The sequence below is a fragment of the Letharia columbiana genome (genome assembly GCF_014066305.1).
Source record: "Letharia columbiana isolate WasteWater2 chromosome Unknown Sc0000004_s0, whole genome shotgun sequence".
Lineage (NCBI taxonomy): Eukaryota > Fungi > Ascomycota > Lecanoromycetes > Lecanorales > Parmeliaceae > Letharia > Letharia columbiana.
Window position 1 is genome coordinate 367,516 of NW_023501040.1, and position 20,521 is coordinate 388,036.

Here is a 20,521-nt window from a genome sequence, read left to right on the forward strand (position 1 = left end):
ACTATTATAGCGTAGCTTACTAGTCCTCTATAAGTATTAAAGACTCACTTATTTAAAGAGATATTTATTAAGAATAATTTATGTTATATTTACTTCTTTAAGCTTTATCTATTAAAGACTATCTTATAGAAGAATTAAAGCTTTTAAAGCCTATAGAAAGCTTTAAATAAGCTCTTATTACTTATATACTTTAATTTAAATAAAGATCTATAAATAGATCTTAATATCTCTAAGAAAATAGAGATTTGGCGTATATAGATATTTTATATTAAAAAGAAATATATTATTATAGCTAATATTAAGTAATTATCTAGAACTATTATAAAGTTAATTATATACTTATTAAGAATACTAACTTTTATTAAAAAGAATTATTAATCTATAAAACTCGAGATAGTAGATTTATATAAATTATTAAGAAGGTTTAATATCTTATAAAGTCGTTTAAGCGATTTATTATTATTTAAATTAATTATTTAGCTATTCTCGATATTATAAAATAATCTTCTATTACTTTTATAATATCTATAATAAAACTAAATATATAACTAATATATACTTCTTAATTTCTTCGCTAATTTTATCTCGATATAAGATATAAGTCTAATAAGAAATATATTATATTAAACGTTTTTTTACGCCTTATAAATATCTAATAAATTAACGCTATTCGAAGATTATTTAAAGCTTAATATCTTATATATCTATATTATATAAGTAATAAATTATAATAATATTTATAATTACTCTATTATCATAGTAGAGATAAATAAAGTCTTTTGTAGTAGACTTTTTATTAAATATAATATAGATCTATATTAAATAAGAATTATTAATATTATAAATATTAATATAAGCTAATAGCTAAAGACGAGAGCGTTAAGCTTTCTTTTATTTTAATTATTATAAACTCTAATCTTATTTTTTATAAGAATAAATTTATCAATCTAAAATAATTATATATATATCTTAATCGCTAATTAAAGATATTCTCGAAATCGCCTATAAAAATAATTATTTAGATTTCGAAAGGTCTTTTAATATAATCTTTAAATTATAATATATATAAGGATTATTTAAGTATCTTTATTAGCTATATTAAGTATTATTCTAAGTATTCTAATATTATAAAGTTTCTTTATTATTCTTATAATTATCTATAATCTAAGATAGATAGTTCTATTATATCTTTTTTATCTTAATACTTAATTTTATCTCGACTATAATATATAAGTTTAATAAGAAATTTTATATTAGACTTTTAATTATATAATAATCGTTATAAATTAATATTATATAAAGATTACTTAAAGCCTTTAATATCTTATATATCTATATTAGATATTAAATAATAGATTATAATAATATTTATAATTACTCTATTATTATAATAGAGATAAATAAAGTCTTTTATAATAAGCTTCTTACTAAATATAATATAGATTTATATTAATTTATATTAAATAAGAATTATTAATATTATAAATATTAATATAAAGCTAATAACTAAAGATAAGAGCGTTAAGCTTTTTTTTATTTATAATATATATAGACTTTAATCTTATTTTTTATAAGAATAAATTTATCGATCTTAAAATAGATTATATATATCTTAATCGCTAATTAAAGATATTCTTAAAATCGCCTATAAAGATAATTATCTAGATTTTAAAAGATCTTTTAATATAATCTTTAAATTATAGTATATATAAAGATTATTTAAGTATCTTTATAGCTATATTAAGTATTATTCTAAGTATCTAATATTATAAACTTATCGCTATAAGTCTTATAATTATCTTATAGCTTATAGAGAGTTCTACTCTATCTTTTTATATCTTAATACTTAATTTTATTCTTACTATACTATTATCTAATAAGAAATTTAATTATATAATAATCGTTATAAATAAATTTATAAAGCGAATTACTTATATTTCTAATAAATCTATCTAAAGTATTAAAGAGTAGATTATTACTTTATTAAATCGTCTTAATATAGATAACTAAGAGAATATTAAAGATCTTACTATCTAATAGAGATTTTAAATTTCTATTAAAACTATAAAAAGCTATATTTAATAGATTAAAAGTTAAACTACTATATTCTATAGCTTATTATTTCTAGATAAATAATAATAATAAACATATTAATTAGACGACTAAAATCGCTTTATACTTTTTATTTATATACTCTAGAGAAGCCTTTAATATAGTCTATTATTCTTTTTATATATATAAGTACTTCTTAATAATATATAGTCGACTATTATAATTAAGTTATCGAATAAGCTCTTCTATAATTTCTCTCTTAATAAGACTCTTAATCTTATTATATTATTTGAATTATTATAATAGATATACGCTATTATTAAAGTTAAAGCTATTAATATAATAAGCTTTATTTAAATATTTTAGAAATTTTATTATAATTATAAGTATTAGTCTATATACTTTAAAAAGAAAAATAAGATACTCTTATATCTATATAAAGGCTACTCTATTTTATAATCTATTAATATTATTAAAATAGATAAGCTTAATTAACGCTATATTAACTCTTTTAAAATTATTACTAAAATAGATAAGTAAGCTTATTATCTCGATATATCTAATTATTAAAGAGTTTATCTTATATTCTTAATAGTATAACTAGAATTATAGCTCGCTAATATTAATCTTCTTTTATAGACTACTATTAAAGAAGTTTAATTCTATCTATATAAAAGGCGATATTAATAACTATAAGTTATATAAGCTATAGTTCTTACTTAATAAGCGTATTAGACGTTATAATAAAGGTTAATTAATCGAATATCTAGTATAATAAAAAGAATATAGCTTTTAAGTATAATTAATAATATAATATTAAGTAGCTAGGCGATACTTCGAAATTAGTAAAAGACTATGAGATCGCTATATCGCCACCACTACTATCTCCTTATCAACTACCTCCGCTATTAATAGCTATCTATACCTTCCTATTAAGCTATTACTTCTATTATACATTATATTTATATTACAATCTTCGCTATTAATAGCTATTATTATACTATCTACTACCGCTATTATAGCTATTATCTTTCTATTATTACGTTATTATAGAAGCCTTTTTATAATTAAACCTTCGAAGCCTATTACGAAGTAAGCTATTACGATTATAATATCTAGAAGAAAGAAATTAATTATATAAGAGCCTTATTACTATATTTACTTACTTTATAATAATATCTTTTTATATTATATATATATCGAGATCGCTATATGCTTTTTATTAGACGATATATTATTATAGTAAGCTATCGTAATTATATAGATATATGATTTTATTCTACCTTCGTATCTATTAAGAAGATATCTTAATAAGAATCTTAGCTTAGTATTATAAGTAGTTACTTAAGTAGATAGATAGAATAATTAAAAAAATTGGTATTAAAGTAGTCTTAGCGTTAAGGTAGCTTATATTAAGTATAGCGTATTTCTATATAATTAATAATTATAAGACTAAATTTTAAAATTCTTAAAAATTCGAAAAGCATAAATAGCGTTTTAAAAACTAAAAAAAAAAATCTTAAAATTTTAATCAGTATATATAACAGAATAAGATAGGGCTGAGCTTGAAAACCTTGAATTTATATGTGCAGCCAATTATAAATTTAGAATTACTACGCTCTTTAATTAGATCGGCTAAGTCATCGCGGGTAAATAAATTAGCGTTCGCAACCATCAAAATCTCGCCCTTTCGCGTCTCCCTCATCAAAAATAGATATACGTCATTCACGAATAGAATACTTTTTTTTTTCTATTGAAATTTTGAGATTTTTTTTTACATTATGAAGCGTCGTTTACGCTTTCCAAATTTTTAAGAATTTTAAAATTTGATCCTATAGTTATTAATAAGCAAGGAGTCTAAATATCGCTCACCAAAGTTCGCTCGACAGCCGAACAGCCCGCTCATCAAAGTTCGCTCACTAAAGATCGCTTACCTATTTACTCGATAGCCCTAATTAAAAAAATAATTATAAATTTAATTTATAGGCCTTTACTCGTAGAAAATAAAAAAGTAATTCTATGTGTTAATAATATACACCTATTTTTCTAATAAGAGAGATATAGGAGGGCGAGATTTTAATAATTATAAACGCTAATTTATTTACTCGCGATAAGTTAGTCGATCTAGTTAAAAAGCGTAGAGAATCGAAATTAATAATTAACTACATATATAAATTCAAGATTTTTAAACTTAGTTTTATCTTATTCTTTTATATATATTAATAATCTCTATAGAGATCTTAAATATAAAAGAAAAATATCTATTAAATAAGCTTATTAATATAGAATTTTTTACTTAAATAAGATTTAAAGATTTTTATATAGCTAATAAGAAAGAGCTTAATAAAAACGAATTTAATAAGATAATATTAATTAAAGAAAGTTTTAATAGCTTTATTAGCTTTATTAGCTATATAGTAAAATTATTAAAATCTCTAATTATTTTATAGAAGAAAGACTTATTAATAATTTAATTTAATAATTATAATATTAATAACTTAAATTCTAGAGAATTTAATTTAATTCTTATTTTATTATTTTATAACGAGTAAAGGCCTATAAATTAAATTCATAATCATTTTTTTAATCGGGGCTTCGAGTAAATTTGTAGCGACTTTGGTGGATATTTGAATTCCTTACGCTTTAATAATTATAAGATCGAATTTCGAATTTTTTATTATTAAGAGCGTAAGTTTTAGACTATAATTTGATAAAAGTCTTAAAATTTTAATAGAAAATAGTAAAGTTATTAGAGGTTAAAGTAGAAGAAGGATTTTTAATGGTTATGAACGCTAATTTATTTACCCGCGGTTCTAATCAAAAAGCGTAGACCTAACGAATTAATAATTAACTGTATATATATTCAAGGTTTTCTATTTAGCTCTATCTTTTCTTTTTATATATTAATATAGATAAAGCTCTTAATAGCTCTAAAGACTTAAGTATATAAATAATAAAATATTAAATTATAGATATTATTAAAAGCTTTAATAGATTAAAGTATAAATATATTATTTTAATAAAGTCGTCGATTTAAAAGATTAATATAATTACTCTTTAATTAATATAGATATAAATAATATCGATATTAAGAAGATATTTTATTAGATTAAAATTACTTATTAAATTAATAAAGTAATAAAAACTTTAATTAATAAATAAAAGAGTATTAGCGAAAGACTTAGATAGTAGAATAGCTATAAAGAATTAAGTAATAAAGTACTATTAAATAAATAAATAATAATAAAGAAGCTTTTAAATTATTCGATAGTAAATTAATATCGAATAATAGTATTACTATTATATTATAAGAGTAATATAGAAATATAAGTATAATAAGTAGTATATAGTAAAGATGATTATTCTTCTATTAAGAAGTAACTACTTATAATACTAAGCTAAGGTTCTTATCAAGGTACCTCCTTAACAGGTACAAAGGTAGGTAAAACCATGTACCCATACAGTCACGACAGCTTACTGTGACAATCCGGGGTGAATATGCTATGAGTTCATCCGGGGTGAAGCGAGCATATGCCGAAGCTTCACCCCAGTGAACCCATAGATATGCTACGTATCCGTTTCACCCCGGTGAACTCGGGCCGGGTCGAAAATAATGTCGGCACTTTAGGGGATCAAGGCATATACTAAGCATATGCCTCAATCTCCGTAATCTGTTCGGACGGATTGATTCTCCAAACCTCTCCGGGGCCAGGTCCTGAATACGGTACAAAATCAGGTGGCTGGAAAACATGGTGGCTGGAATGCGCGGAAAATTTGCGATAGATAAAATTTGTGGGTAGTTACCCCGCGTGGGCTAACGTCGCTGACTAATTTTCTTCACCCCCGATGGGTGCTGGCATATGCTGAGTGTATCCCTTTCCCCCGGACGAGGTGCATATACTTAATCTACTCACCCCTGCCGAACTTTTTTCACCCCTGCCGAGCTTAAGCCCGTCGAGCTGTAACCCGGAGCTGGGGAGGAGATAATCAGAAAGGATCGTCTTGCCGAGGCACTTATAATTAAACCCGTGTCTTAATCTCCGCGAGGGACCAAAAACCCCACCACCGGAGCTGGTGGAGCCACCTGCAACTTTCGTCTCCCTGCCCCAGGTGAATACAGACGTTGAGCTGGAGTTCTAGGGTCAATCCGTCATCAATTGTAGGCGTCAGGGATCTCTTCTGACTCGATTCGACATTTGCTGACTGTTGATCATCGTGTCCAAGAAACCTTTCCCCAGCGGCCAAGATCCCGTCAACATCTTCCGTTCACCCATTTGGTCATTTGCCTTAATATCGTTCCCTCGGACAACTTGCACACCCTTAAGTCTGACGTATTGGGGTACACAACTCCTCTGATCAACCACAACTGACCAGTTCACATCACACCTGTCAAGACCACCAAGTCCATCTCCGCCTAACAGCACTTCTTCAACATGTCGAACACTGAAGCTATCATTCAAAGCGTTTCCATTCTCGGTGCTCTTAATGACCAAACCCGCATGATCTTAAGCAAAGATGCAACAGCCTTTCTTGCTCTACTGCACCGTTCGTTCAATGAGAAGCGCAAAGACCTCTTAGAACGCCGGGACACCCGCCAAGCTGAGCTGGACAAAGGAATCCTGCCAGACTTCTTGCCGGAGACTAAGCATATCCGTGAGAACGATGCTTGGAAAGGTGCCCCGCCAGCGCCAGGATTGATCGACAGGAGAACCGAGATCACAGGGCCCACGGACCGAAAGATGGTTGTCAATGCTCTGAACTCCAATGTCTGGACCTATATGGCGGATTTCGAAGGTTCGTATTCGCCTGTATTTCTATGTCCGATGCTGACCCTGCTCAAGATTCCAGTGCACCGACATGGGACAACATGGTCAATGGTCAGGTCAATTTATATGACGCTGTTCGAAAGCAAGTCGACTTCAAGCAAGGAGAGAAGGAATACAAACTCCGGACGGACAGGAAGCTCCCTACTCTGATTGCGCGTTCTCGAGGGTGGCACATGGTGGAGAAGCACTTCACAGTCGATGGTGAACCAATATCTGCAAGTCTATTCGACTTCGGTCTCTACTTTTTCCACAACGCACAAGAGCTGGTCAAGACCGGGACAGGGCCATACTTTTACTTACCGAAGATGGAGTCACATCTCGAGGCGCGTCTGTGGAACGATGTTTTCAACCTAGCCCAGGACTATATTGGCATGCCGCGTGGAACTATCCGAGGGACTGTTCTTATCGAAACCATTGTAGCAGCCTTTGAAATGGAAGAGGTAGATCTGCTTATCTGTGGGACGTTGATTATGCTGATGCTTCAAGATCATCTATGAGCTCCGTGACCATAGTTCTGGCCTGAATTGTGGTAGATGGGATTACATCTTCAGCGTGATCAAAAAATTCCGTCAGAACTCCAATTTTGTCCTCCCGGACCGCTCCGCAGTCACAATGACTGTTCCTTTCATGGATGCTTACGTCCAGCTTCTCATCAAAACATGCCACAAACGAGGGGTACATGCTATGGTAAGTTGAGCCCATTCCCAATCACAGCCTTGAGCTCAGACATTTCAGGGCGGCATGGCAGCTCAGATTCCTATCAAAGACGATAAAGAGGCGAACGACAAAGCTATGGCAGGCGTTTATGCGGATAAACTCCGTGAAGTACGCGCAGGCCATGACGGCACGTGGGTGGCGCACCCAGCGCTGGCAAACATTGCGAATGAGGTGTTCAACAAGCACATGCCAACGCCCAACCAGCTATTTGTGCGAAGAGAAGAGGTGCGTATAACCGCCAACGACTTGCTCAACATGAAAATGCCGGGCACCGTTACGGAAGAAGGCATCAGGAAGAACCTCAATATCGGCCTCGGGTATATGGAGGGTTGGCTAAAGGGGATTGGTTGCGTCCCAATCAATTATTTAATGGTAAGGCATCCCAGCCATGGAGTCCCCGCATTGACTGACACGAGTGGCAATGTTTTAGGAGGACGCGGCAACTGCCGAAGTCAGTCGATCCCAATTGTGGCAATGGTGTAAACACGGTATCACAACAGCTGAAGGCACGAAGGTCGACAAAGTGTATGCGCAGAAGCTTCTCAAAGAACAGGCAGACGAGTTGTCCTCGAAAGCGCCAAAGGGGAACAAGTATCATCTTGCAGCTCAGTATTTCTCCGGTCAAGTCACTGGGGAAGACTATGCAGGCAAGTCTCATCCAAGGCTCTCGTTTTGTTGATCGGTGCTAATAGGTCGGCAGACTTTTTAACAACACTACTGTACAATGAAATCACGTCCGTAGGTCCTGCAGCCAAGTTGTAAAAAGACACCACCGGCGCAGTTTTTGGGGTTTGAGCATGTTCAATGGGTCATGACCGTAATCCGAGCTTGATGTTTCAAGTTTTGTTGACATAACATGTGTATGCTAGTCGATCGTGTGTTGTAAATAGCATCCTCGCAGAGACGTCTCAACCGGTATAAAGCATATTCTTTGGATCTGTCCAGTGAAAACCCAAAGAGGAGAGTTTCAAACCAAAGTACTATGCTCTCGAAGCAGGCCTAAGCTCAGGTATAGATGGCTGTAGAACACGCCTGAAACCTAACGCCGGCTATGTTCTCAGTCACCTTTCAGGATGCATTTTCGAGCTAGCTATCATGCTCTGGAGGCGGTTTTAGTTAGACACAATAAATGCAATCCGTCTTTTCTGTTAGCCAGGTATGTATTCATCGTTGCAGACTCTCGTCTCTTATCTTCTCCCTTCTCCTTTGTATGTCTTGCGCTATTCTTCGCTGCTCCTCTGCGATATTAGCTCTTTGACGAGCTTCGTCTTCGGCAGCGGCTATCCATATTGGTTTGTCGGATTTGGAATATTCCTTGAGTTTGTTGACAAAGTTGTCAAAATCTTGCTGTTTCTGCTCCCTGTTCTCCAACGATCTCTTCTGGAGTTCTGGATTGTATTTCTGCTCCATATCAGCACATGTCCTGGGGGTGCAGCGGTCTGTAGACGACGTGCCTTGAACAATTCTTCTTCGGTAGGAGATACCCAGTAGACAAGGGCTGGGCCACCAACGCATATGACGACACCGCTAGGAACGGTCAAATGACATCTGCAATCATGAGGACAATTGGGCTGTGTCTCTTACGTGGACAGCATCTTGAACCAAAGCGCCGCTTTTGACATGATGGCAATTGAAGCCGTGAACGTCGATCCTTGTGGCCTAACGGATTCCGAGACTCGATGTGTCCGATATAGCAAAAGGCAATGTAAGGCAATGTAAGGCAGTGTAAGGCAGTGTAACAAGGTAGGCTGTCACTTATTGAAGAATCAAACACGAACCATGGAGAAAGTCATAAGAGCGGCGATTTCACTCTAAGAAAAGCAATGGTCTGCACCGCCACCACCGCCACATGTGAATGAGCCACATCAACAGACAGTGTAGGCCAATCGACTCCCTCACATTCTCAAGACCCGATTGGGAATGACGAACCCTATACAGCAGCCGTACGATTACTCAGCCTCGAGTTCCTGTAAAAAAAATACCGTACGCGAGCAATGTCTGGGTCGTGAATGTTTCCAATTCCTGTGCGGGCCCATGTTTTCAGGCTCTGTCAATCCGCTCCTTTGTTAGGCCTTGTGCTCCTGTTTTTTTGCATCACCCACCCCTGGATATCGCAGAGACTACGGTATTCTCGTGGTCTGGAAGTTATTCTTTGAAAGCGATCGTTCTATACTGTCAAAGTCTCACAGACTCCTTCAACCTACAATTCCTAAGCGTCCGCATAACAACTTCGATCTTTGTGCGAGTATCATCAATATCTTGAGGTTTACGGAGGTATTTGAGAGGAACCCGTTCATTATTCACATCAGGAGCGCGCGTTACCTTACATATTCATCAGGAACACATTAAAGATGAGCACCGGCTGAAGAGCAATTAGATTGCGTGTAGGGGATCTCATTGCCGTGACGCCGTCTGAACCAACTCTACCTCTGGCAATCTAATAAGCAGCCAATTTGGAGTCATGGCATATGCTCAGCAGCCACGATATGGCGGCCCACAAAGACCGCCCTACCAAGACCAGCAGCCCTCATATGGGTCTTCTCGAGAACCTTACGCTGCGAAGAATGGGTACGGCTCAAGAAGTCAAGCGGCGCACTTCAGTGGTAGCTCTCGACGGGGTCGTCCGCAGGTATTTCAAAGTACCAGTGAGCCATCAGGTGGATCCTACAGATACAACGAGGATTGGCCTGATCAAGACAACTCTTACGATGGCGGCAATGGGCGGCACGGAGGCAGGGGCCAAAACAGGGATGGAAGGTGGCCGCCCGCACAACGGCCACAGGGGAGACCAATGGAGGCAGGACGACATCCTCGCAATGATCCTCGAAGTCGAGGCTTACCGCAATCAAAAGTTGCAGCACCCGGTAGAGATCACTATCACCAGCAGGACCCGTACTACCAGTCGAACCAATATCGTGAGCCACAAGGTTATGAACGGCACTATCAACCAGAAGCAATGCACCACAATGGCTTACAGGAACACAACAACGGCGAGCATGAGTACGATGAATTTTCTCACGAGACCCCAGACAATTCGACAGCAACGCAGCACTACAATCGTCCTCCTCACAGCGACGAACAGGATTACCAAGACCCCGAATACAATGCTGGGTATCCTCAGCAAGACCGAGGAGGTCCACACGACCGAGGGATCTCTTCAGGCAACTTCAGGAACGATCGACCTCCTAGACAGCCGGAAGCACCAACATCTAGGTTCAACCAGAACCAACCCCACTCCACCAGACCTCAAAACTCTCAGCACCCGAAACCCTGTAAGTCGGCCAAAGCGTGACAGGAAGCTCAAACGTGTGTATCGAAATGCCAGCTGACCATTGGTTCAGCTACTGATAGGGTCATCCAAACACCGATATCGCATGATGCAGTCGCCTGGGATAATCCCTTTCCAACATTTCCCTTGAGGCCCAATAAAGTCGGATATGCAAATTCCACGGGTCATGATGGTGCCATGGGATCAACAAGCCTGCGTGATGACTCGCGGCAAGACAAGACTTACGACAATAGGCCGCAAACTGCAGGCAGCAAGAGCAGCTATGCTTTGTCGCCTAATGGCACAGAGAAGCTGAACGGAAATGATCTTCAATTTCAATCAAACACTCCGCCTTCAGCTATATCGGAAACAAATTCCAATAGCAAAGGTGGAGGATACTTCGATCACCAGCCACAGCCTGAAAGGGATGCAGGGCAGTACCGAGGAACAGCACAAGACAGGCCTAGACCTCGCGACAATGGTCGTCGTGGTGCGCGGGTAGATCAACTCAAGCCTATAGTCAACGGTCGACACTCAGAAGACAACCGGACGAGACCATCACTTCCACTTGACACCAGAATGGACACAGAATATGAGCGAAGCAGAACTCTGCCAACGGCGCTCTCTGGAGCAAACCTGGGATCTGCTCGCCCACCAGATCAGTCGGCCTGGCAGGAGCCTGGTTTCGTTGCTGGTTACCACGGTCCTGAAGACAGAGGGTATACGCCAACCAGTCCAGCAAATAAGTCTCCGCAAGGATCTTTTCCTCAGCCCAAACCATATTCGGATGAAGGTAGACCAACCCAAGTCGACGCAGTGGTTCATGCACAAAGCACGGGTTCTCGTCAGCCACATGCCCAAAACGACAGTCTCGGCGAATTCTTTGACACTTATTATGACACAAGCCAGGATGACCACCAGCCATATCTCCAGCACAAAGGTCGACAGCACCGATCTCCCGCTGACGAAGATATGCCAAACTTTGACGGTGGACCTGCGCCGAGCGCTGGTCGTAGACGAGGGATGACCATCGACGACCATCTGCAGCCACAACCAAGAACTCAAGAATTTCCACCAGTGCCAGTTCCGCCACGGGACGATGTACGTGGAGACCATAGGAATGATCCATCTTCGAATGCGAGACATCCCCGGAGTAGATCACAACCCAATTTCAAAGACCGGCGATCACCGAGGCCACCGCTCGATGATGGATTCGACTTTGGTGTGCCTGGAGCTCCCGATAGACCGTCTGCGACAGCTCCCGCTCGAAATGAGTATGGTCCTAGCGCCCATAGTACTATGGCATCTCCCAATGTAAGGCCAGATCACTACCAACAAGACCGCCAGTATCAGGGATCAATGCCTTTAAAAGGATATCGTCCCAATGATCACAACAGAGCAAATATGCCGCCTCCCGCACCCGCTACACCCCTAACGGCATATCAAGGCAACGGGCCGCCTGACCGATATTGTTCACCGCCAGTGCAAGATGGACATTCGCGACAGATGGGACCGCCTGGTGGTAGACCATCTCCAATCAACAATCGAACAGGACCCACGTCGCCCCCTATCGCGTCACCATCAAATCCGGATGCATTACCATCGCATCCTGCGCCAGTCAGACCCGGTTTAATGCAAAGCTCTCCCGTCAATGAAGCGCCGAAGCCAGTTCCTCTCAGGCAGTACGACTCCACACCCTCGCCCATGCAATTATCGAGTCCCACTAAAAATCCAGGATTCTCGCGCTCCATAAACATCAAACAAGAGTCTCTGCCAGTGACTCATCAGGAGCTTGAAAGACTTAAGCAGGCCACGACGAGGAACCCTGACGACCCAAAAAATCAACTAGTCTTGGCCAAGAGAATGGTTGAAGCGGCTTCCGTTCTAGTTGATGAGCGAGCTGATCCGAGGACACGCAACAAAAGTCGTGAGAAATACATCCTAGATGCTCACAAAATTGTCAAGAAACTTTCCAATAATGGATATAGCGAAGCTACGTTCTACCTGGCCGACGCGTATAGCCGCGGATCACTAGGCTTGGAATCTGATACTCGAGAGGCTTTCAAGCTCTATCAATCAGCGGCAAAAGCAGGCCATGCTCAAGCCGCCTACCGAGTGGCAGTATGCTGCGAGATAGGACATGAGGAAGGTGGAGGTACAAGCCGGGACGCTGTGAAAGCTATGCAGTGGTATAAAAGAGCCGCGACTCTGGGCGACACGCCCGCCATGTATAAGATGGGCATCATTTCATTAAAAGGATTGTTGGGCCAGCCAAAGAACGCCAAAGAAGCCGTTGTCTGGTTGAAACGAGCGGCGGAACGCGCGGACGAGGAGAATCCACATGCTTTGCACGAACTTGTGAGTCCGCCGATCACAGTCAAAATTGCGGGGCATGATGGAAGCTGACACTATCGCAACCTAGGCTCTTCTGCACGAGAAACCCAGCAGCAATGAGGGTGTACCAAGGGACGAAGCATACTCGAAGCAACTCTTCGCTGAAGCAGCCGATTTGGGCTACAAGTTTTCGCAATTCCGTCTCGGTTGCGCGTATGAATACGGGCTGATGGGATGCCCGGTTGATCCCAGACAAAGTATTGCTTGGTACAGCAAAGCAGCAGTGCAAGAGGAGCATCAGAGCGAGCTTGCCTTGAGCGGTTGGTACCTTACGGGGTCTGAAGGGGTACTGCAGCAAAGTGACACAGAGGCCTATCTCTGGGCTCGTAAAGCTGCTCAGTCGGGGCTGGCGAAGGCTGAATATGCTATGGGTTATTTTACAGAAGTGGTATGTCCTGACCAATTTCACAGTCCTCATCTTCGACAACAGTGCTTACTCCGAATTACTTATAGGGAATCGGAGCTCCCGCAAACCTTGAAGACGCAAAGCGCTGGTATTGGAAAAGTGCAAGCCAAGGCTTTGAGAAAGCAAGAGGTAGACTCGAAGAACTAAGGCGAGGGAACCCAGCGAAGCAAAAGACTCGAGTCTCGCGATCTGCCATGAGGAGGAACAGTGAGGGAGAGTGTACCATAATGTGATCATAGGGGAGTGGGGACACAAATCCAATCCGACTTACTTGGAAAGCGTGAGGATAAGCAGCACCATCGACCATGGAGGCTTGTGTATATCATACCGGTTGAACCTGCCGAAAAAGTCAATAACGCACCGTTGATGTTGACAAGAGTCGGTGAAGAAAAAGTAATCTATGAAGCAATCTCTGAAGCATCTCTGTACAGTCTTGTATAATAGACGTCGGCTTTCGGGCAGTCTTGCACGTAGGCTTTTATCTAACTTTCGTAGGATCTTGGGTATCAAGCCGAAGGAATTGATGGGCAGCTCACCGCATCGGTATTGTCTAGGTACTTGAGATCCAAGGGATGGCTCCATCCCCTCGAGGACGAGGACAGGTTCTTGGCAGCGGAATATAGTGGACCCGATGTGATTGAGTATTTAGGGCTAGGGCTAGGGTTCGGGCTAGGGCTACACGGCGATTCATTGTAAAGACTGTGAGGAAACAGCATGTAGGCAGGTACGCCCCCTCCTTGTGCGTTGAGATTTCCTTGTGAATCACAGCCTTGCGTCTCTCCGATCCCAGTGTCACACAAAGACAGATCCGAGAGGGGCTTGCCGATACCGCCCCGACGATTAGCAATCAAGAGGATTGCCAATAAAATATCGCCTTGCTTTGCAAACCTAGGTCTATTGTAGTAATACACCCCTTGAATTAGGAAGTTAGTTGGCTTTTTGCCCGTACTGAACAATGATATAAAACATCAGACCTCCGAGTCCAGTGGTACATGTCTTTTGGCCTTCGTTCTCCAACCATCACGGCCCTCTCTCTCTCCTGGTCTCGATCCTAGCTGTTTCACTCGCATCCCAGGCTTCCTCGCCCTGGGAAGACTTCACTTCTACTCTCAAACAAGACTGGTCAAACAAACTGCGCGCTGATTCGCCTATCCTCAAAAGTGCCGTCAGCATCTCCACTACAAAACTGATGGCAGCCAAAACCCCTGTCTTCTTGTGCGTTCTTTCTCCATCTCCCATGCTCTATGAGATCTTTACGTCTTGGTCCATACTAACCCCTCATCACAGCCTTTCCCATGGTGGAGTAAGTCAGCCTTTAGCTGGTTCCATGAGATAAATCGTCCCTCCTCCTGCGAATATGTACTTGCGCTAACCCGTAGAGGCCAGCCCAACGTCATGTATGATCTTAACCACCCGGTGTATAAGAAACTGCAGGGCATAGGCAAAGATATCACAACAAAAGTGAAGCCCAAGGCCGTCGTTGTATTTTCCGCACATTGGCAGTCAGAAGGAAGCAACAAAATCCAAGTCAACACAAAAGAAAACGCGGACTTGATTTATGAGTAAGGGGATTCAAAATGCTTGTTGATCAATAATCTGACCGGAATGCAGTTTCTGTGGATTTCCCGGACACTATTATCAAGGTAATTCACCCGGGCATGAAACTAGGGAATGCTGAAACTTCGCAAAGAGAAATATCCAAACGTTGGCAGCAAGCAAGTAGCTGCGTTGGTCATAGATGCGCTCCGATCAAATGATATCGAGGTTGAACCGGTCGACAGAGGCCTGGATCATGGAGTCTGGGCGAGCTTCAAGGTGGCTTTTGATCCAGAAGAAAACCCTTTGAACGTACCCCTCGTGCAAGTCTCTCTCTTCTCTTCAGAAGATCCTTACCAACATTACAACCTGGGCCGAGCGGTGGCCAGTCTTCGCTCGCGAGACATTGCCATCATCGTCTCTGGCATGGCCGTGCACAATCTCCGCGATTTTCGATTCACCGCGGGAACTTCGCGGCCAATGCCCTACACGATTAGCTTTGATGAGGCCTTGAAAGACGCCGTAACCAGTCTTCCTGCAGAGCGTGAGCAGAAGATGGCAAATCTCCTCACGCGACCAGATGCGAGGCAAGCACATCCAACATTTGATCATTTGCTACCCATCTTTGTTGGTGCGGGTGCAGCAGGAGACGACGTTGGGGAGCGGCTATGGACCCTGAAGGAAGGTTCTTTCAGTTGGGCTCAGTACAGATTCGGTGAAGTGGGGGCCAATTAACGACTCAAATTTGAGAGACCGATGCCTCGAACAGACTCTCCTAGGGGTCGACGAGGTTTTCGGTAGGCACAAAGCGAAGGCAAAATTTCTCGTTTGTACAATATCAATGGATGAAAAGCCTCGACAACGGCGAGCTCCAGTGGCAAACAACCCCTATGTGTAGATTACCAACAATCCAGGAAACACAAGGAACGCAAGGTTTGCGTGACAAGACTCTCAAAGTTGCAACATGAGAAAATGGAAGCCCTAAGAAAGGCAGACTTTGATGGCCACAGGCCCCGAAGGGTGCAATATTGAATGTCGGTAGAGACCTCTGGTCTGAAACCTGAAGGCAAATGAATTGTAAAAGGAGTGGTTTCAATTCAAGCAGTTACTGGAATAGTGACTATCTTCCAAAGAGACCAAGCTCCCCTTAATCTTCTTCCCTCCTATCTACACTGGCTCCTTGACCAACACCGTTATCCTTTCTTCAATCTCTTTGTCGTTGAGACCTTCAACATATCGGTCAGCTTTGGAAGTTCGATCTCATACATTTATAGGCACCCTACCACTTAGTGATTCCCGCTTTTCCTTGCCGTATTCTGCGTGTATGCATCAGCTCTGGCTCAAACGCCGTGCAAGGACCAAAGCGTACCGTATCTGGCGAAAACAGTCGGCTCGGTATCCAAAGCTTCCCTAAGCATAATTGGTGTATGCGGATTATTCTTTTTCATGGTGGGATAAGCTCTTATAAGAAACGACCTGAGCCGGGCGCTTTTTAAGTCTGTGCGTTTGCTAGAATGAATGCGATTGCTCGAACCTTGTAGCTGCGCTGTGGTCCGAAGTCTGGCAGAAAAGGAAGCGCACCTCCTTGAGGGACTTGGTGAAGGCATACTTGCCCGACATGGTGGATTGGTAGCTGTCAATTGAAGGCGAAGCTATGGTTCCGAGTTCGAGCATCGCCATTCAAGCTCTAGAGTAGTGCCGGAGATTAAATTTACTGCCGGCTGACCGGCGACTCCAACATCTGCTTCAATTCCCCGACCTCCATCATCAGCTTCATCTGCCAGACTCCGCTGCTGTCTACCCTGTCAACATGTCCTCACGAGCTGGTCTGCGATTCTTTCAGAGCGCGAGGTTCTCCCGCGCTTTTACTAAAAAGCCATTGGGAAGAAGATACCGGACTGCAGATGCGACCGCTGCTCCTACAGAAGGAATTGTTCAGCGATTATGGAACAGTCCTGTGGGTGTCAAGACTGTGCATTTCTGGTAAGGAGCTTTTACCCTACGATTCGTCAATCACTGATATCGTGTAGGGCCCCAGTCATGAAGGTGCGTCTACGAAAATGCTCCGTAATACCAATGGAACCTCGCAACTGACTTCAGGACAGTGGAGCATTGTCCTCGCCGGAATTAGTGACTTTGCTCGACCAGCTGAAAGTCTCTCCCTGACCCAGAACGTCGCTCTCACAGCCACCGGCGTAATTTGGACTCGGTGGTGTTTTGTCATTAAACCGCGAAACCTTCTGTACGAACAGACATCAATCTAGGTGTTTCCTTTCAAAGCGAGACTAACAACCTTCTCAGATTGGCTGCCGTAAACTTCTTCCTGGGGTGTGTAGGTGTGACGCAAGTGATTCGGATCCTCACGCATCAACAGAGCCAGGAGGCTGCTTCAGCGGGGCAGATCGCAGAGCAGGACGCGAAAGATATAGCAAACACCGTCAAGGGCATTGCAACAGATCCTGAGGGCGCGGCGCAAAAGGCTGTGAAATGAGCAATGTTTTGTTCAATCGTCAGCGCGGGGGCTTGAATTATGATGTCGCTGCGCATTGTCCCGTCTCACCATCAGCTGTGCTTCCGTCACCAACGTGGATAGACAGATGGAAGAAGAATGATGAGTTGGACATCTATCCTGCCATCCTGACTGTTTGGTCCATGGCCATTCCTATAGGAACTAGGCCATGAATTCGAAGAGTAAATCCATCCGTGACTAGAGCTAAGTGCTACTGCTATCTCCAATATCAACCAGAGAACATTCACCCGATTCAGTCAACAGAGGTAACATTTCAAACCAATTAACCTTAACCTCTGCCATGCCATGAGGCTCCTGCTTGCTACCAAGACTGAACCAGCGACATACACCGAAGTCAGTCAATACTAGCAATACTTGGTGTCCTCCACACTTTGTTGTACTCTTTCCCAGATTCAACCAACGGCACCCACCGAAGTCAGTCAATGTAGGAATAACGAACACAGATTTTTTTTGTGAGGTCTGCCATGCCAACGCTTGGTCCTCCGAAATTGTGTAATCGAAAAGGATGAACCCTCATCATCCCGCACGCTATGCTGGTCGAGACCTGGTTTATGTGACAGGCCGTAATTTGACAACAGTGATGTGATTTGAGAAGACCGACTCCAGCAGATATGACCCCCAGCATATCCGATGTGGAACTTTCGGATACCGCACGCTATGCCGAATGATGAGGCGCTGAGATGGACGATGCTAAAAAGATTCCCGAAACATGACGACTCTACGTTATGCTCTCTGATGAAATTGCTGGACTGTGGGACGGCTTGATGGGCCTAGCGCTACTCGTGAATATAGGAAGTCGATGGACAGCACTTAATGCCGCGTGGATAGAATGCCTAGTGATAAAAGGTGTTATGCAAAGTGGTGAATGCTACCGGCATCGAGACCGGAGTGCCAGCTCCTCTCTATTCGTCCTTTAGATTGCAAAAATTGGTGTTGAGATATGTGTCCATCCAGTTCCAGAAACACCAGTACCAACTCGCTCTAGACCAGTCAAAGTCGCCGTTCTCCGTTAGATGAGGTCCGTTGCCAATGAAATCACCAGGGATCACGCCCCAGCTTCTGAGCCACTGGACCTGTCGGTCGGTCCAGGTTGGCTGAGGCAAGAATGCTTCAGTTGCAGGACGAAGTACGGTGCGTGGCCGGTCGGTAAAATATCTCATCATGGCAAGATTGGACTCTGGAACCGATGCATTTGTAAGTTTTTGAGTAGTAGAAGAGGACCTATTGTCTTCGGCCTGAGATGGGTGACGGTTGCGGAGATCAGGATCATCCGGACCAGTGGCCGTGGCCGATGATGCTGTAGAGGAGGAAAATGATGCGACGTCATTGGGTCGTTGATTGTTTGCCTGTGTAGTAGCGGGCATGCCGAAAGACCTCGGAAGTGTAGATGTTGGACGTTGCTGATTGATCGCATGCTGCGAGAAGGCGGCACTCAGTGTCTGAGGAGGCCTGCGTTGAGGTTTTGGGCTTCCAAAGGATCCTCGCCGTTGGCGTTCTTCCCGGACTGGAATGGGCAGGTCAGTTTCGGGCCGCGTGCCGTTGTATAGCTCGGCGTACACCCAGTGTCCATGAACCTGTTGCGGTGACATCTCCACAGCTCGGTCCGCAGCTTCTGCTGAATCGCAAGTGAGCCGCACCCAGCTTTCGCCTCCAGCATAATGTCTAGCCATCTCACGCTCTGGATCAGTAAGTTTTCTCGGGTGGACAGAAGGTGAGCTGAGGGTGTTGGGATATCTTCGCAGCTCGGCAGGTGGTCGACGAGCGTAGTCCTCGCAGATCAGGCCATGGGAAATCTTCTCGTAGGTATCGATAGCCGCCCATTGTGTACTTGGCGCGAAGCCGGACACTATGATCTGTGTCGGCTCTTTGTTGTGCGAGGGCCGATGATGTGAGGCAACATTGCCATCATTCTGGCTTCGTGTAGATGCATTCGCCTGCCGGGGGGACTCGATGGCTCGCTGAGTGTCGTAGTTCAAGGCTGACAGAAAACCGTCCAAGGTAGGGTTGATTTCTTTCTTTGCTGGAGTTGCACTTCTGGTTCTAGAGGGAGTTTTGCGTCGTGTCGATTTGCCGAATGAGCCTTTCTCTTCGACAAGGCGTTTCTGACCACGCGGGGCATCAGGGTGACCGCTACGCGGAGGTCAGTAAGTCGGGTAATGAAGCTGGGAAGAGATTGGTACGCTGGATACTCAAGGGCGAAGGGTAGCTTGCCTCCTTTGCCATCGGGGGCTCGCTCCTCGAAAGGGACGCCATGGAATTGCGTTGGTCGGCCCGTGCCTGGCATCATTGTTTGTCTCTTTATTAGAGGAAGAGAGCCGGAGTGTCTTGGGAAGGTATTCGTGAGGTGCTACACGCTTGTTGTAGATGCAGAGCCTACTTCATAATAGGTCGGCGGCACTGGCGGGTATCTCACAGACGGATAAGGCTGAAAGGGGATTGTCAGGTGTCGATTAGAATGGCATACGCTACTGCAAAGGCTAACCCCCATATAGATTAGGTGATAAATCTACGCGACTCCTCAAAAGTCGCTCACTCGGGCAAGCATAAAGCTATTTAAATGGTTGATTATGTTCCATCGCCGAGGTTCCTATATCTAAAACTGTAGAGACCCCCGCTTAGAGGGTTGTTTGTCCCCTTCCATCAGCCTATATTTAGCCCGATTAATAGAAGAACGACGACAGAAAGGTGGAAAGATAAAGAAACTGTGTGTACGCGTCTGTTACTTATCACCTAATCTATATGGGGGTTAGCCTTGCATTAGCGTCTGCCGTTCTAATCGGGACTGAATTGTC

General features: G+C 42.1%; 7 protein-coding genes across 7 annotated transcripts; 4 read left to right on the plus strand and 3 right to left on the minus strand.

Moving 5' to 3' along the window:
• Nucleotides 1-6,485: 6,485 nt before the first annotated feature.
• Nucleotides 6,486-8,274, plus strand: HO173_002068 (uncharacterized protein; the record flags this gene model as incomplete). The annotated part of the gene is made up of 5 exons (XM_037304004.1): nt 6,486-6,846; nt 6,894-7,318; nt 7,365-7,565; nt 7,614-7,967; nt 8,026-8,274. 5 exons carry the CDS (start codon nt 6,486-6,488, stop codon nt 8,272-8,274), a joined length of 1,590 nt encoding a protein of 529 aa, XP_037168799.1.
• A 485-nt stretch (nt 8,275-8,759) lies between these two features.
• On the minus strand, nt 8,760-9,388 carry HO173_002069 (uncharacterized protein; the record flags this gene model as incomplete). The annotated part of the gene is made up of 2 exons (XM_037304005.1): nt 8,760-8,996; nt 9,374-9,388. The coding sequence occupies 2 exons, from the start codon at nt 9,386-9,388 to the stop codon at nt 8,760-8,762; spliced, it is 252 nt and encodes an 83-aa protein (XP_037168800.1).
• Nucleotides 9,389-10,056: 668 nt separating this feature from the next.
• HO173_002070 (uncharacterized protein) lies at nt 10,057-13,896 on the plus strand (the record flags this gene model as incomplete). The annotated part of the gene is made up of 4 exons (XM_037304006.1): nt 10,057-10,867; nt 10,937-13,221; nt 13,286-13,645; nt 13,711-13,896. The coding sequence occupies 4 exons, from the start codon at nt 10,057-10,059 to the stop codon at nt 13,894-13,896; spliced, it is 3,642 nt and encodes a 1,213-aa protein (XP_037168801.1).
• A 956-nt stretch (nt 13,897-14,852) lies between these two features.
• HO173_002071 (uncharacterized protein) lies at nt 14,853-15,934 on the plus strand (the record flags this gene model as incomplete). The annotated part of the gene is made up of 5 exons (XM_037304007.1): nt 14,853-14,878; nt 14,951-14,966; nt 15,050-15,225; nt 15,275-15,306; nt 15,354-15,934. The coding sequence occupies 5 exons, from the start codon at nt 14,853-14,855 to the stop codon at nt 15,932-15,934; spliced, it is 831 nt and encodes a 276-aa protein (XP_037168802.1).
• A 432-nt stretch (nt 15,935-16,366) lies between these two features.
• Nucleotides 16,367-16,819, minus strand: HO173_002072 (uncharacterized protein; the record flags this gene model as incomplete). The annotated part of the gene is made up of 4 exons (XM_037304008.1): nt 16,367-16,425; nt 16,483-16,515; nt 16,569-16,675; nt 16,734-16,819. The coding sequence occupies 4 exons, from the start codon at nt 16,817-16,819 to the stop codon at nt 16,367-16,369; spliced, it is 285 nt and encodes a 94-aa protein (XP_037168803.1).
• Nucleotides 16,820-17,009: 190 nt separating this feature from the next.
• On the plus strand, nt 17,010-17,690 carry HO173_002073 (uncharacterized protein; the record flags this gene model as incomplete). Its single annotated transcript, XM_037304009.1, has 4 exons — nt 17,010-17,182; nt 17,230-17,245; nt 17,305-17,441; nt 17,501-17,690. 4 exons carry the CDS (start codon nt 17,010-17,012, stop codon nt 17,688-17,690), a joined length of 516 nt encoding a protein of 171 aa, XP_037168804.1.
• A 941-nt stretch (nt 17,691-18,631) lies between these two features.
• HO173_002074 (uncharacterized protein) lies at nt 18,632-20,016 on the minus strand (the record flags this gene model as incomplete). Its single annotated transcript, XM_037304010.1, has 2 exons — nt 18,632-19,859; nt 19,910-20,016. 2 exons carry the CDS (start codon nt 20,014-20,016, stop codon nt 18,632-18,634), a joined length of 1,335 nt encoding a protein of 444 aa, XP_037168805.1.
• Between the last annotated feature and the right edge of the window lie 505 nt (nt 20,017-20,521).